At 40.7% G+C, this 14,832-nt stretch overlaps 1 protein-coding gene across 2 annotated transcripts in view; it reads right to left on the bottom strand.

Moving 5' to 3' along the window:
- Positions 1–14,832, bottom strand: part of ctnna2 (catenin (cadherin-associated protein), alpha 2) — a 512,716-nt gene that overhangs the window by 138,954 nt on the left and 358,930 nt on the right. For both annotated transcript variants that reach the window (XM_050043846.1, XM_050043847.1), the window contains one exon: positions 10,579–10,659. In XM_050043846.1, the coding sequence (XP_049899803.1) occupies positions 10,579–10,659 (81 nt within the window). The remainder of the gene's footprint in view (positions 1–10,578; positions 10,660–14,832) is intronic.

Raw genomic sequence — 14,832 nt, 5'->3', positions numbered from 1 at the left:
AGGTCTGTCCACGACAGGCTGCACTGCTATCTGATATAGAGGTGTCAGTATTGAATTGAGACTGTTTCATAGCAGGTTAAATACTCTCACTGAATACCAATCCAATTCCATCTTTCGGTACAGATGGTGGCCACACCAGATTCGTACCATACAAGAGTACACATGAACTATATTTGAGACCACCTTTTCAAGCGGACTCAGGCATGGATCAGGATACTGTGCGGTACGGTACACAATGTTCACACTAATCAAGAAAACTGGACTTTGGAGTAAAGTGTACTCATATTCAGCTTGGATCCTTTATATGAAAGCCCCCTTAGTCAGAAAATAAGACCTCATCTTGAAACATGCTGTTGCATATTTCAGGCTCAAAAATGACATCAGCTGTGGCTGAGACAAAATATTGTTGGTTTTTGTTTTACATGCAAGTAAATGCACATGCACATTCCTGATTTGTTATGTCTATGAATAAGCTGAACTTTAAAAATGGCCACTATCCTAAACAACTGCCAGTTTGGATTGCTAATTTTCAAGCTTGAGTTGGTGGGCTAATTACTGAGCTACAGGATCACTCATTAGCTTGTCTTGACATTTTATTCCTGTGATCTGTCAGGACAACTCATCCGGCATATCAATTTTTTTTATGAGAAAATAAGGTTAAAGCTCAGCTGATTTAAAGTTTAGCTTGAATTAAATTGATTAAATTGACTAAAAACAATGACTTAGCATTAAAACCCACAGTTTTATAGGAGCACGAGCTTTGCTCTGTAATGGGGCTTTATGGGCTCAACCACTCATCCACTGGCACACTGAAAATTTGCATGTAAATGCTTAACAAACGTGGATAAGAATACTCAATACTATGCACGGATCAGGGGCTCTTCACCAGCAGGTGAGTTGTTTAAGGACAACAGTTCAGGATAATAAGCATTTTGTGAGGAGCTGTGGTTTGTGCAAGCTTGATTTCAGTACAGGTTCTTTGCATTTAAAGTGTAGGAGTTAGGGACTTTTAAAGTTCAAATGTTTGGCCTTTAATGCCTGCACTAGTCACCACAACACAGTCTCAAAATACGCTATCCCTCCAAGCATTCCTCCTCTATGCAAGTCTGCAAAAATAATGTTTAAGGTTCTCCAGCTAAAAGTCTTTGTAAGGTTAAGGAAAGATCAAAAGTGGTTGCAGTTAATACAAAGGCAAATGTAAACATTCTGTGTCTGTAGGCGAACTCCTGCATTAAAGCTAAGGTTGCTGCAAGCCCACCCGCCTCCCCTCCATCTCTACACCTACACCACATCTAATGTCCTGAGTAGCATCAAAACAGCACAGACAGTTTTCCTTTTAAGTCCTCGCCCTCATCACATTTTCAATGACATCCAAGCTATGCGTGCACGAATATATAAAAGCAATTGATTTATTATCAAAAAAGGCGATATTAAATTAGAGAAGACATTATTATCACTATCTATATCAGGCCAACAACAGTATAATGGATTAACATTAGTAAATCAGAATTATTAAACTCTTTCATTTCACTTTCATTTCATCTTTCACCTTTAAACCGCATTAATGTGCGATACAATTCAAGAAGCTGCGCAGATAACATTATTGACTGCTTCGGAAGCGTGAAAGATAATTAAATAAATTTCTTTAGAACATCAAAAAAATCTTGCCTTTAAAACCAGCAAAAGAAAGGTTACACTCTTCAGTGATGCAGCATACTGGAATTTAGCTGAGTGCTCTGTTCTGACACCATTGGATCTTAGGTGTCTTATTGCTTTCCAAATGTTCTTCCTCTTGTCCATATCATTCACAAATACAATATATTTTCTTTGTAATGGAGAGCATGGAGGCACTTGGTTATTGCCTCTATAAATGCCTGAATAATTACTTCAAAATATTATATCTCACGTATGTCCTATCTTGAAATGTCCTTATCTTGTGTTTTGAAAGTCACAATATTAGTATTTTATCATTATAATAACAATGCACAGAGCAGAAATGTTCACTGTCGCTATCATTTCTGGCTACATCCTGTACCAGAAGGTCAGTATGAATGAAACTCCACTGCTGCCAGCACCAGACGTACAGCAGGAAAGCAGAGGCTCATCTGCTGTTAAAAGGCTGGTAAGGCATAAGGGGCACTGACTTACTGAGATGAAGTTTTAGATTAAGACAAACCAGAGCATGTTGTCTTGGTTTTCAGGGGATAAAAAGTGCATAAAGTTTAGTTTTAATAATCAGATAATATGGATGTTTATTTTTTGGCTTGCAAGAACATTCATTCATATTTTCAATTTTTTATTTTTGTGTCGTGCCAAATCATTTGGCCCATCCCACATGGGCCCCATTATTTTTCAAAATTTCGTCTGGTCTTCCACAAGGAAAGAAAACAAAATAAAACAATATCCTAAGGCCCTGATCACACAGAAAGCATATTAGCAGCTGGAGGTGCCTTTTTGTAATTGTATTTAATGAGAAGTTTTTTGCCCGCGGTTTTTGTGTTGCAACGCACCTCGTGTTTCTGCGCTCTAGGCACCTGGTGTTTTTGCCGGAGCGCTCTGAACTCCTTCAGTTGAAAAACTTTAACTCAGAGCGGAAAAGTGCCCCGAGTCATCTTTTTCCCCATTGACCAATCGAATTATTTGAGAGGCGGGCCTTCTGTGGTGGTCACGACAACAAGTTTACAGTTGGTGAACAATGGAGGGGAAACTGGTGGTAGCAGTTGCTGGATACCCAGAGCTATAGACAGCAAGTTGTCAAACTGCCCCCGAGTCATCCTAAAATATGCCTGGAAATGGCCATCATGGAGGAGAAGCTCCTGGACCAACTGGTGGTACTCGCCATGATCCACCCTCTATATTAGGCTCTAATGTACCCACACAGATCTCTGTTTCCCTGTGGCCAACAAACTATTTACTGACAGCCTCTCACCCTCAACCAGAGCTAGAACAAGTACCCTCTGCCTGAACATTTTAGGAACTAGATACAGGGTTCCTACACATTTGGAATTTCAAAATTCCATACTTTTCCATACCCTAATTTCCAGACTTGTCTGCGTTTTTTTTTAGAGAATATGCGACATCTGAGTAAATATATCAGTGTATTATATTTCACATCATATTTAATTATTCTTAATAGGCAATTGTAGCCAAGTACCATAATGGCATGCAAATAAAAACTCAGGTAAGTTCAATGTCTGGGCTGAGGCAAAAAAGTTGGGACTCTGGGTGCAAGCGATGCAGTAACGAGATGTCGGTGTGTTTTTCCTTTCATGTGGCTCAGAATCGCCTTCTCCCCCATGTTGGCAATGTCAAACGATTTCACACAAAGCTTGCATCTAGCTCTGTGTGTGAATTGGGAATCCTTGGCCAACCAGTATTTACTATATACAGCATTGTCAAGCCATCCATCCAAAAACTTGCATCTACCCATTGTGAACCACGTCAAACTCGTCTTCTTGTCGAAGGTGCAGTGTTGGAGTGAAACTTGATACCTGGGGGGCTGGAGGAGGGTCATGGGGCAGCGGACTGGACATACCACTTGTCAATCAGGTAAAAGGAGCGGTATGTTTTCTGAGACGTTTGCTCTCACACAAACTGTGCTTGGCCCGGCATAAAACACGATCCGGACTGATTAAATTATTTTTGGAAATACCTAATTTTCTATTTTAGAAAACAGTACTTTAGAACAATGGTAATAGTCTGGAAACATAAATATTTTTCCATACTTTATTTCTCATTTTCCATACTTTTTAATACCTGGAAATTGATCAAATTTATTTCCATACTTTTCCATACTTTCCATACTTGCGTAGGAACCCTGTAGATATTACGGTCAGTTGCTTGGCAACAATAAAAAGGTGCAGCAATTGTTTTTTTTGTTTTTTTTTTTACTACTGGCATTAAGTTAAAAAAAAAAAGGCAATGTAGCGTGTCTTGCATTTTGCAGGTTGCAAAACACGTTCTCTGTGATCAGGGCCTTAATGTTCTATTGTGAGAAAACCACTAAATGTCTACAGATCATCTCGACAGATTGCTTTTTACCTCTTCTCCGAGTCTTTGTCCAGATAACTGGCCAATTTATATATTTCATATGTGAACAGCCATCTTGGTCTTAATGCATCTTCCATATTTACAAAATCAATATCTATTTTTATCTCACTAAACAAAGTATTGCACAGTGCACAATAAAAAGGACAGTAAAAACAAAATGGAGCCCATCTTCTATAATATTTAGACAGTACATTGGACAGATCAGACAGACAGCTTTTCTTCTTCTAAATGAACATACTGTTCAGTTTCAACAGTCAAAGGTAAAAACCACCCTCACAAACATTCGGAGAGAACTCTCAAAGAGTTCCTAACTTAGCCCAAAAAACTCTAGCAAGGAGTCCTAGCTTAGGTGTGATTCAGGAAAATCCTCAGAGCAATTGAAGCGACAGAAACTTTTACCTTAGTGAGGAGGTGTGATTGACCTTGTTGCTTAGTATGACACTCTCTTTTAACAGATGTGATTGGTTGCCCTTTTGTGAGCCTGCAAGGTGTGGACATTCAGCGGAAAGGAAATGAACCTCATCACAATATGAGACTGTGAAAGTGTTGTCATTGTTAGTACGATCACTCTGCTGATGGAGGAGTGAGACAGACTCAAGTCATCACTGCTGCACTGTTCATTTTTCCAGCTGCCAAATATCTTAGTGCTGTGATCACTTTATTTCTGGTGTTGTATCGTTACTGCATTGGGTGAGAGTTGTGGGCGCATCTCTTAATGAGATCGATCACAAACATTATCCCTGTGCAATTTAATCTGTAGCATTTTATAAACTCACTGTCATTCAATGCCTGGAGGATATTTCTCCTCCTCCTTTTGTCTTTCTGTTGTTTTCTCCTCTGCTTAAGAAACTTGTTAAACACAGAAACCTTGTACACCGATTCCGCTAAGTTTTATTGTTGTATTCGGTGCGAAAATTCACAGTATGTGACAAAATGAAAAGACACATTTCCTTCTTGTGCCTCTCTCCACTGGAGTTACCTATCTAGCTGTCACCACTCCCTCCCTGTCTTGTATTTGGTACTGCGGCTGCGTGAAGGGGCGGAGCTGTCCTCCCTCTCTGTCTCAAAATTCTGAGCGCAGTCCACATCCTCATCGCCATCATCACCATTCACCTGAATATTACTATCTGACCTGTTAAAAGTGAGCTATCTGAGTTATGAAATGATTCTGTGCGCCCCGTTCTTCTGTCTTGCCCCGGATGTGTCCCACCGTCACATTTTCTTCACTGATTCTTGGTCAAACGTCTCTAAAGGCTTCTGATGGATGCAAAAATCCCAGAAAATCGAACCTGTTCTGAAAATTTTAATGACAGAGAAAAGTTTCGGACTCAGTGTGGAAACATGATTGACACAACGTGAGGTTGTATTTATTTTTTTGACGTGCAACAATTTTGGATGAAAAAAATTGACTCAGTGTGCAAAGGTCTTTAAGCCTCTTAAAAGTCTTCCTCCCTACTAACTAAAGCTCTCTTAAGGGCTAAGATGCATTGCGAAATACTTTTATTTTTTACTTTGTCTTGACTTTTAGGGGAAATTTATAGAAAATGTCATAATTCTAATGATTTCTTTAGATTTTTGTCAATAGGAGAAACTCTTTGCACAACGAACCTTGGTGAATACCACCCCAGATCTCAGATGTGCACATGGAGATCTTTGCTTTTTAGGCAAATTATATACACAAAATTCTCCATACCATATTCAGTTTCTATCATTGTAAAAGTGCAGAGTTTTGGTTTAGTTCAGTGGTTCCCAACTGGTCCAGCCACGGGGTCCAGATTTCTCCTTAACTAGTTCAAGGTCCACACAGCGTTTGTGTTTGGCCATGTCATTGAGCTAGTTTGCTGTCTCTGTTAAGTAGCTGTCCGCCACTCCCTCACTCTACAGCAGGGAACGGCACTTCAAAATGAAAGCTCTATACTGGAAATTCACTGTACTTCAAAATAAAGTGTCTTTTTTACAAACGACACATTTCCAAGCCACTTGTGGTCCATTAAGAATGGATCCGAGACCCACTTTTGGACTGCGACCCACCAATTGGGAAGCACTTGTTTAGTTCATATATTGTCAGCCCATTGTCTTTAGTCCTTGGCAAAGACAGACTAATAAAAAAACCTCACTACACTGAGAGTTGCGGAAAAAAAATCTGCATTTATCTCTGGACTTTAAAACTAATAAGATATGTAAATTAGAACATATGCAAATTTCATGTGCTGGCCTGCTGAGGGGCATGGTCAAGCCATCAGGGAGCCCAGGGTGAAGACTTCAGTTTTGTTTTTTGTATTTGTTTTACATTTTTCACATTGTCTGTGTGTGTGTGTGTGTGTGTGTGTGTGTGTGTGTGTGTGTGTGTGTGTCTTTGTTCACATTCACATGAAACTGCAAAAGAAATACGGGTAAATGACATATTTGCTATCAGGTAAATCTCACCAAAACCTGGCTGGGGCATGGCTTTGAATACACACTTCAGTGTTGATTGAGGTCTCTTGTCAGGAAATGCAGATGATTAATATCTATTGTAAATAAAGAGCAACTGCATAATCACTGTGGAGGGAGACAGGAATAACCACAGGTTGCCAGGGTGTAATTTTTGAGTCAAGGAGGTCTGTTCAACACTTGCTTGCGCGTCCTTCATTTATCTGCTTTGGATAGAAAACAAACTTCAATGTCATGTTTGTAATCAACATTTGCATGATGCAAAAACGCTACATTGTCTTCGTCACACTGGGGAGTGTTGTTGAAATTTACATTTATTAAGAAAACAAAATGGGGGGTGGGAACGACATGCCTGACATCTACAGAATTCGCCCTGGATAACAAGACAGCTTAGCATTGTCTTGTATGTATACAACAGCATGAAAGGGAATAAAAAAATAAATAAATTAAAAAACAGTGCCGCATTTCTCTGAGCAGCGTTGTCACAAGGCTTGTTCAGTCTTACCTGCTCCCATTTCACAAATGCTGTCTGTCATGTGTGCTTGTCTGCTGTACTATTTGATTCCCCCTTTTCACAATGGAGACGGTGGAGACTGAAATGCTGAGACGCGCAATTGTGCTCCTCCCCTCAGGAAGGTCTTGTGTCTCTACACGGCGCCACTGACTTGCTAAACTTGTAATTACAGTATCACAGCTCTATGTAATGCCTGCATGTGGGCTACAAGTTTGCCCTCCCATCTAAATTCGAAGCTCAAACAGACCGCCCATTCTGTCAAGCCGAACCCTGAGTCAATAGAACATCCTGTCAGAGTGAGTACCGCCTGCCAGCCTGTCAGGCAGCCCCACCAAATGCCCAACGGGAGGGTGACTTATAGCCTCCCATCTGGAATGATCCCCTGGTCTTAAGAGGTCAGAGAGGACACAACCGCAGCGACTCCGTGAAGGTAGTTGCTTTTGTCAATTTTGCCTGAGTGTCTCTCCAGCACACAAAAAAATATCCTGCACTGCATGACAGGAAAGGGTTGTCTGGGACTGAAACAGTATTCAGGGAACACAACTCATGTCGTGATGGTTTATGAATAGGTTTGCTTTTTTTCTGGGGCAAGATGCCTGCTCAGATACACTCCAATCTTTACTAAAAGATGTGTGGTACAAGTCATGAAAATTTCAGTTTTAATTAATTAGAATTGAAGGAGTACCTCAGAAGCACGCTTGAATTATTGTATTACATCAACAGACACTTTGTGAGTGCTCATTAAGTGTCCCCTTTTTTTGTTTTTGCAAGGATGGTGCCGACATTTTTTTCGTACTCTGCAAGATCCAAGAGTGGAAAGCAAGATTAAATTTGTCCTTAAAGACGATGATAAATAAATCAATATTGCTTTTGAGTTCTGAAGTCACATATCGCAGCATGAATCGCCTACTTATTCATCACTAATGGAGGGTAATTTGGAAAATAATTTTACTGCACATTTCTGATACCCTGTTACTAGTGACCTGTACCTGGCCCCCTGTGATCCTTCATAAGCATGGAGTATCAAGCTTTTTTTTGGCAGTGAGGCTCAGTGAGCAACAATATTCCACTGTGAGACCTGTGTTGCCCCCAGAAATATTTTGTAGGGGATGTCAGATGGGGCCACTGAAATTTTGGGGTGGCATACCAAAACCAAAGGCCACAACTGGATTTCAGGATTTTGATTATGCTGTTGAAGTATATAGACTAGATGAAAACTATGTCAATGTGGAGAGCTAAGGAATCGCATCCATACTATAAAACTTCAATCAAAAGCCTAGTCCCCTTTACTCGCCAGGTAGGGTTACACATTTTGACAAATAAAGGCCTGTCTCAATTAGAGGCTTGGTCTGGTTGCCAAGCAGTTCATTTTGTTTTGTAGACGTTCTTTGGATGTACAAAACTGGGTTGTTGGCTACCTCAAATAATGTGTGCAGTCCTCAATTATCTTGTAAGTTATTCATATTTCTTTAGCCTGTAAGGGTCCACAGATCAAAAGAAACAAAAGGGTTTTCATAAAAATTAATCAAAGTTGTGAGTATTGTTTTAACAGGATAAAGTGGTGTTGTGTTGGTACGCCAGGTGCTGTAACTCTCTCTCTGTTGCGCTGTCCTGGCCTAACTTTTTTATAAGTAATATTCATACTGGTTAAAATGAAGAATTTAATGCTTTGTCACAATCTTTACCGAGCAACAGTGTTGTGTGAAAGGAATTAAAGGCCTGACCCATATAGTCTCCTGTCCCAAATATAGGACCGTTGACATAGGTAAATAATAGCCCAGGCTACTAACTGAAGCTTTACGGTACAATCCTGTTTTAATGTGTTTTTTATATATATATATATAGATATATGTATATATGTATGTATATATGAGTTAGGGGATTCATTGCTCTTCAAATAGAGACAGAGTGTAACGCGTCATAATCTGAAAGCCACACCCCCAAAAGGAAAACGAGGCCCGCTTTCCCCTCCACTTCTTTGCTCGTTCGCTGTCATTCTGCCTCCGCAGCCGCACCTTCAAGTCTCCACGACTGAATTGCTAGCTAGCTAGCTAAAATGATTAGCTATAGCTAACTAATAATTAGCTAATAATAAGATGGCAAAGGATTATTTTAGCACGCTATGCCTACAAGGGAGGCAACGGTATATTGATAAGCTTAATATTGCTGGTCTACCTCAGTGTCCCTTCTCCTTACCTTGCTCGTCTTGGAAAAAACATGATGTGGAGATTCTTTTTTAAGAAGATGAGCATTTCGGCATGCTCAGCCATCAGCCTGCTCCTACTACCGGCACACGTTGTTGTTTTGAGACATGCCTCTACATGCTGGTAAATTGATAGAAGTCCTAGAGCAGACTGGACTGCTTGAATTGCGGAGCGCTGGGCCCAATTATAACAGAAGTTGCATTCATACTGTCAGTGCTTTAGCTTAACATACATACATACAGTTAACTGTTACTCTAAAAAATACATTTGGAGGGTTTGACAAAGTGTTTGCTGCACACATAGGCATACCGAGTGTCAGGATCTCACAATTTCTTCCCTGTTGAAGCCTCACGTTTTATTACCTGTATCCACTTTTGTCTTCTACGAGGTTCTGTTTTTCTGCTCAGCAGCTGATAAAAGCTAAGCTCTGGGTTTTTTATTGGCCGTGCAGCCCACCACACAGCAACTTTTTGGCATTTGGACTTAGGGAAAACTCAGCAGGCTGGAAACGGAGGGGTAAAGTGTGAGGGGAAAGCGGGCCTCGTTTCCCCTTTGGGGGCGTGGCTTTCAGATTATGACGCGTTGCGCTCTGTCTCTATAGCCCGGTTGTCCTTTTCCTAAAAAAGTCAAATATACAGTTTTAATCTAAAGGAGTGCATTGATTGTATGGAACAAAATATTTACTGGGAACAAGCCATCTGAAGTTTAGGGGAGATGCCTGGGTGCCCGTAGAACGTTGAAAGTGTAAGAGGCCCCTTTAAAAATGGCCATGCCAGTCATTCCCTCACCAAAATCTAGCCTAAATATGGAGCATATTTAACCCACTTCCTGACAAGCTATGCCAACATGGTTAGTATCAATAGATGCCTCAGGTTGTCTACTTTAACAAGATACCACTAGCTAAAATTGAGCATGCCACAGCCTCTTAAAGACAGTGATATTGTTCCCCAATTAGTTTCACCAAGGGGGGCCTGTAATTGTATCAGGGCGGTGTCACTGTGTCTAACATGTTCTCTAATTAAGATGAACATGGGCACTGTGGTTTTAATTTGATCAGATTCACATATACTCTACTTATTTTTCTAAATACCAATTACAGCACAGAATCTGCTGAAAATAGGCCCAGACAAATACACTACTTACTCAGGTTTGAGAGACATTTGTCAGAAGCTACAGTGTCCAGCTGTTTTAGGACATCATTTAGCCTTTTAAAAAAGTGAATGAATATATGACCTGTTTTTAAAGATTCAGGTGCTTAGTATGAAAAGAATGGGCTCATGGCTGAGTGCCACAGGCAGCGTAAGAGAGTATTAAGAGACGGACAAAACAACAACATAACACTGAGATGTTGAGAAGTAGCGTGAAAAATGCACTCACCTGTCTGCGCAGGTCCCTGGTCTTTTTGGTCATCTTATCAATGGCTGAGTTCAACGGGTCACCTTTCTCTTTCCTGCCAGTCTGTGAAAGAAAGCATACAAACACCACATTAACACAGTTATAGTACAATTCATTACAGTCTTCCAAAAGTGCACCACATATTTCACAGTGTACATTTCCTGTTGAAGCAACCGAACCAAAGGGTATGCAGCATATTTAGGGTCGACTGCCAATTCCAAAAATATACTCTGTCACAGAACACAAAACATGACTCAAACATTTTGGTATGTTACCTAGCAACCATCCTATCTGGCAAGTATCAATTAAGTTGTCGCCAATTCCCCTGTGTGCAGCACTTCCTGCCGCTGCCAACTCCTACTGGTGACTTTAGGAGAGTGTAGACTACCATGTGCTCCACCTGACACACACAGAGTCACCAACTGCTTCTTTTTCACCTGACAGGGGGGAGGTCCACGGGGAGAGCAGCACGGAGCTTCTCGCTTTTCCAGATTCCCCTACTCTCCGGTTAACGCGCAGAAACTAGGACAGGATCTCGTGCCGTCTTTCATACAGAAATATTGCCAATTGTGCTCATTGAAACACCCGGCCAAGAAAGAGGCTCCGCTCTCCGCTACGCCACCTGGGCGCCCCATTTACCACTTACAAGCTCTACTGTTTTTGCTCAGAAACCATGGAGAAGAGTGGGGTGATTTATACTACTCCAGTTATTAGATTTTGACTTTTACTATCTAGCTCGGGATGGCAGCTTGGCCCGAAGGTTAGAAAGATGCTGTCAGTGTCTTGGAGTGAACCATTTCTGCTCCAGGACACATATAAATGATCCGGTGCTCTGATCCCTCTAGAGAAATGCATATGTGTGTCTCAGGCAGCGGGAAGTGGTAAAATTCTAATGGTGCTGTACAGAATGTACTGTATGTGAATAAAGGTTAAGTTTTACTGAGATAAATGAAAAGTTTTGTCACTAATTTATTAAACAGATATCTGCACAACACTTAATAAGTTGCCCCAGCATGATAAGGATGTTCCCTAATTTATCCTCAGGGACTCTGGGTATTATAGTCTCTGTTTCTGTCAGAACAAGACAGAGCTTTGAATGACTGCAGTAAACTGGCTGCTTGCGTGTGGAATTTGGGCTGCATTGATTACTACGATATAGTTGAAAATTAGGGGGGAAATTAAACGTTTATTTTACAGTATGTTAATTTTTTGGGATCAAACCCTTTGCTTCTTTACAGGCTAATGCCTCCATACACTAGAAGACCTTGAAAAATTCTTTGAAAATATGTTTAAAAGACAAAAGTCTGACACCCTGTGAGCTTTTGGTCACAACACTACAAGATTTGCAGAGACTGGCATTCTTGCAGAGTCACATTTGCAAGAGTACAGCGAGATTCATTTTGAGATTATTTTCCATCCCTCTTAGAAATTCAACATAATAACAATTTCGTATGTGTCTGCAAAAACACATTGCTCTGGAAACACAAGATGAAAGGCGCCATATATCGACTGATTCTTACCAATTCGGCATCACTATGATCCATAAGAACAAACTGTATTATGTACAAACTTTACATTTGGAATTTTGTCAAGTCAACTCGCTAACAGTCTCCGTTGGTTAGCCGTACTGCTTTAGCTGGAGGAGATTGTGGGAATAAGAGATTAACTGTTTTTAAAATTAGGATTCGTCACTAAAATATGTTCCATATGTTGGATCAGATGAAAGCCAAATTAAACCAACACATTCTCACTCTGACCTCGTCACATATCGATGTTTGGTCATGGACTTTCTACGTCCAGAAACAACATGAAAGGTACCCTGGGTGCGTTGGTTGTTGATGTTCTGGGACACTGTGTCAGGTTCTGCCTGTTACAATTATTGTCTTCTTTCAAAATACACTTTCGTTTCCACAGGAAATTTACCATTTACGTACAGTCTCTTTCAAAATAAACGCACTACATCAGTACAACACTGCAAACTGACTTTTTATTTCCTCCAACAACTAACGCATATGGTTGGGTTTAGGCAACAAAAGCACGTGGTTGAGTTGAGGAAAAAAGAACAGGGTAACGCCTGAAACTGTAAGTGTGACCGACTGCGTAGGACGCATACATTAAAGGACGGCTTTTGTCATCAGTGACTGACTCCACAAGTCACTGCCCAAGCGCTGGATTTTTGAGAACTTCAGAGTGAGACCCAGCTCATTAAACATGGAGTCTTTTCACTCCAAAGCGTCACCAGTTTCTCCTAATTTTCCACAGTACAAGAGAACCAAAGCTTGTTCTTTTGCCGCCCCAGAGCCCCTCCTTGTTTACTATCTACCCAGCTTGCTGCTTCCTGTTTGGTGCTGGAGCTATTGGTTGTTGACAATGTTAATGTCATTGAACGTCAGTATTTGCGTGAGCCAAGACTAAAAACTTAAGACAGCGTTAACATGTTTGATTTCATCTGAACTTCAAGAGGAGAAAAAGACCTATGACAGATGGGCAGTTTTATCACCGTAGTACTCCAAACAATTGAGATCATGGGAACGCGCACCAACAGAGGTAAAATTGCTTGAAAAATAGTTTGGTGTAAGGCTGCAATAAGTAGAGTAAAAGAGTAAAATGAATGGATAACAACAGCAATATTAGAAGTGGAAAGAGGTGTGAGGAAATGGGACACAGCTAAAGACTGTGCTCCATCTTAGAAGTGAAGAATGGGCTACATTTACTGCTATGCTGATAACCCTCCCTCAGGTGCTCTCAATCAGCTACTGCACGAAGTCAAATACCACCACAGCTCGAATTAAAGGTCTATAAACAATCATTCATGTTAATTATTCTGTCCTTTTATTTTGACAGCTGACAAATGAAAAGGCGTGGCTCGTCTCTCCCTTTTGAAACCTGAGCTACATATAAATACACAATTGATCCTTTTTAATAAAGAGGAAGTTGTTTCTGGATGGTGCAAATCATGTATGCAAATGCTCTGCTTCATTTTGACAAGTTAACACAAAAAGACAAGCAATCAAATCTGCTGATTTAATATCTTCAAGGCAGTTGTGGCTTCTTAAAATATTTTTTTTGGGTTTGCAGAGAAGAAGAAGAAGAAAAAAAAATGGTTAGCAGGATGATCAACAGATTGTAAGACACGGTGATCTCCTGTCAAAGCAATACCAGCATACAAAATTAGTTGTGTCGTTGCCAGGCAACCATCTGACAGTTCTGCCCCGCATAGCACGAAGGCGAACGACCAAAAATGATCATCAGCCTTTGCAGAAAAACACACACCTGGTGTCATGTATTCCCATTTATCCACGCCTGCTGATTCCTCAAATAAGGATTTCTTTGAGGCAAAATGACCACAGGACAACAGGGCTTTAAGTAAAGGAGCTATTTAGTCATTATCCTGTTTAATGAGACACAAAATGTGGTTGCTTATCTCTCTGTTGCTGCACTATTGTCCTGCCCTTTTGATAATTGAGTGGAACAGAGCGCCTTGTATCTGAGTGTCACGAAGAACTAAATGAGACCCCATCAAACGCCCACCTCATAGTAAACTCACATCAAGGTTAAAATTGATTGTCACTCTCAACACCTTGGTCACTATCAGGTTGTAAAACTGCTGCTTCCACATTAGTCCTGAATATGTCTCCTATCAAACAGAGAGCGAGCAGCAGCAGCAGCAGCGGGGAGGCTGAGCTGCTACTGTAAACTCAGACCCACAACATGGTGACATTGACTACCTGAGCTCTTTCTTTGAGGTTGTATTTGGCTGGGGAAGTACGTGAGGCTGTAGCAAAGAATTTTAGTCTACTTGTGATGTAACTGTCAGTGAGCTGGCACCACTTCTGGAAGTTAAAAACAAGTAGTCCAAATCCACTTTCTCTTCTCCTGACTTACAAAAGACTTGACATTCAAGGAGACGCCAACTTGAGGACAAACAACCGCAATCTTTCAGCAATTTCTTCATTTTAGATTTGTCACACTTCGAGCCCAACATGCGTCTCAGTGTGGCTGTGCTTGCTGTGGGGAATTCACATGTGTGCAAGGTCACTGACGTTAAAGTGCTGCTCAATGAAAAGAGCCTGTAGCCATAAAAACAGATATGATTCCCTTTTCGGGCTAATGTATTGCTGGCTTGCCCTTGTCTAAGGCTCATATAGCACGAGTTTTCTCTCATATGGATGTTAAACATTAGGAATGAGTCATTTGTCTCCCAGCTCATACTACAGTTAGTCACCCCCTCTTCTA

Source organism: Epinephelus moara, chromosome 5 (genome assembly GCF_006386435.1).
Source record: "Epinephelus moara isolate mb chromosome 5, YSFRI_EMoa_1.0, whole genome shotgun sequence".
Lineage (NCBI taxonomy): Eukaryota > Metazoa > Chordata > Actinopteri > Perciformes > Serranidae > Epinephelus > Epinephelus moara.
Note: the sequence above shows the minus strand (reverse complement) of the source record. Positions and strands in the feature narration are given on the sequence as shown.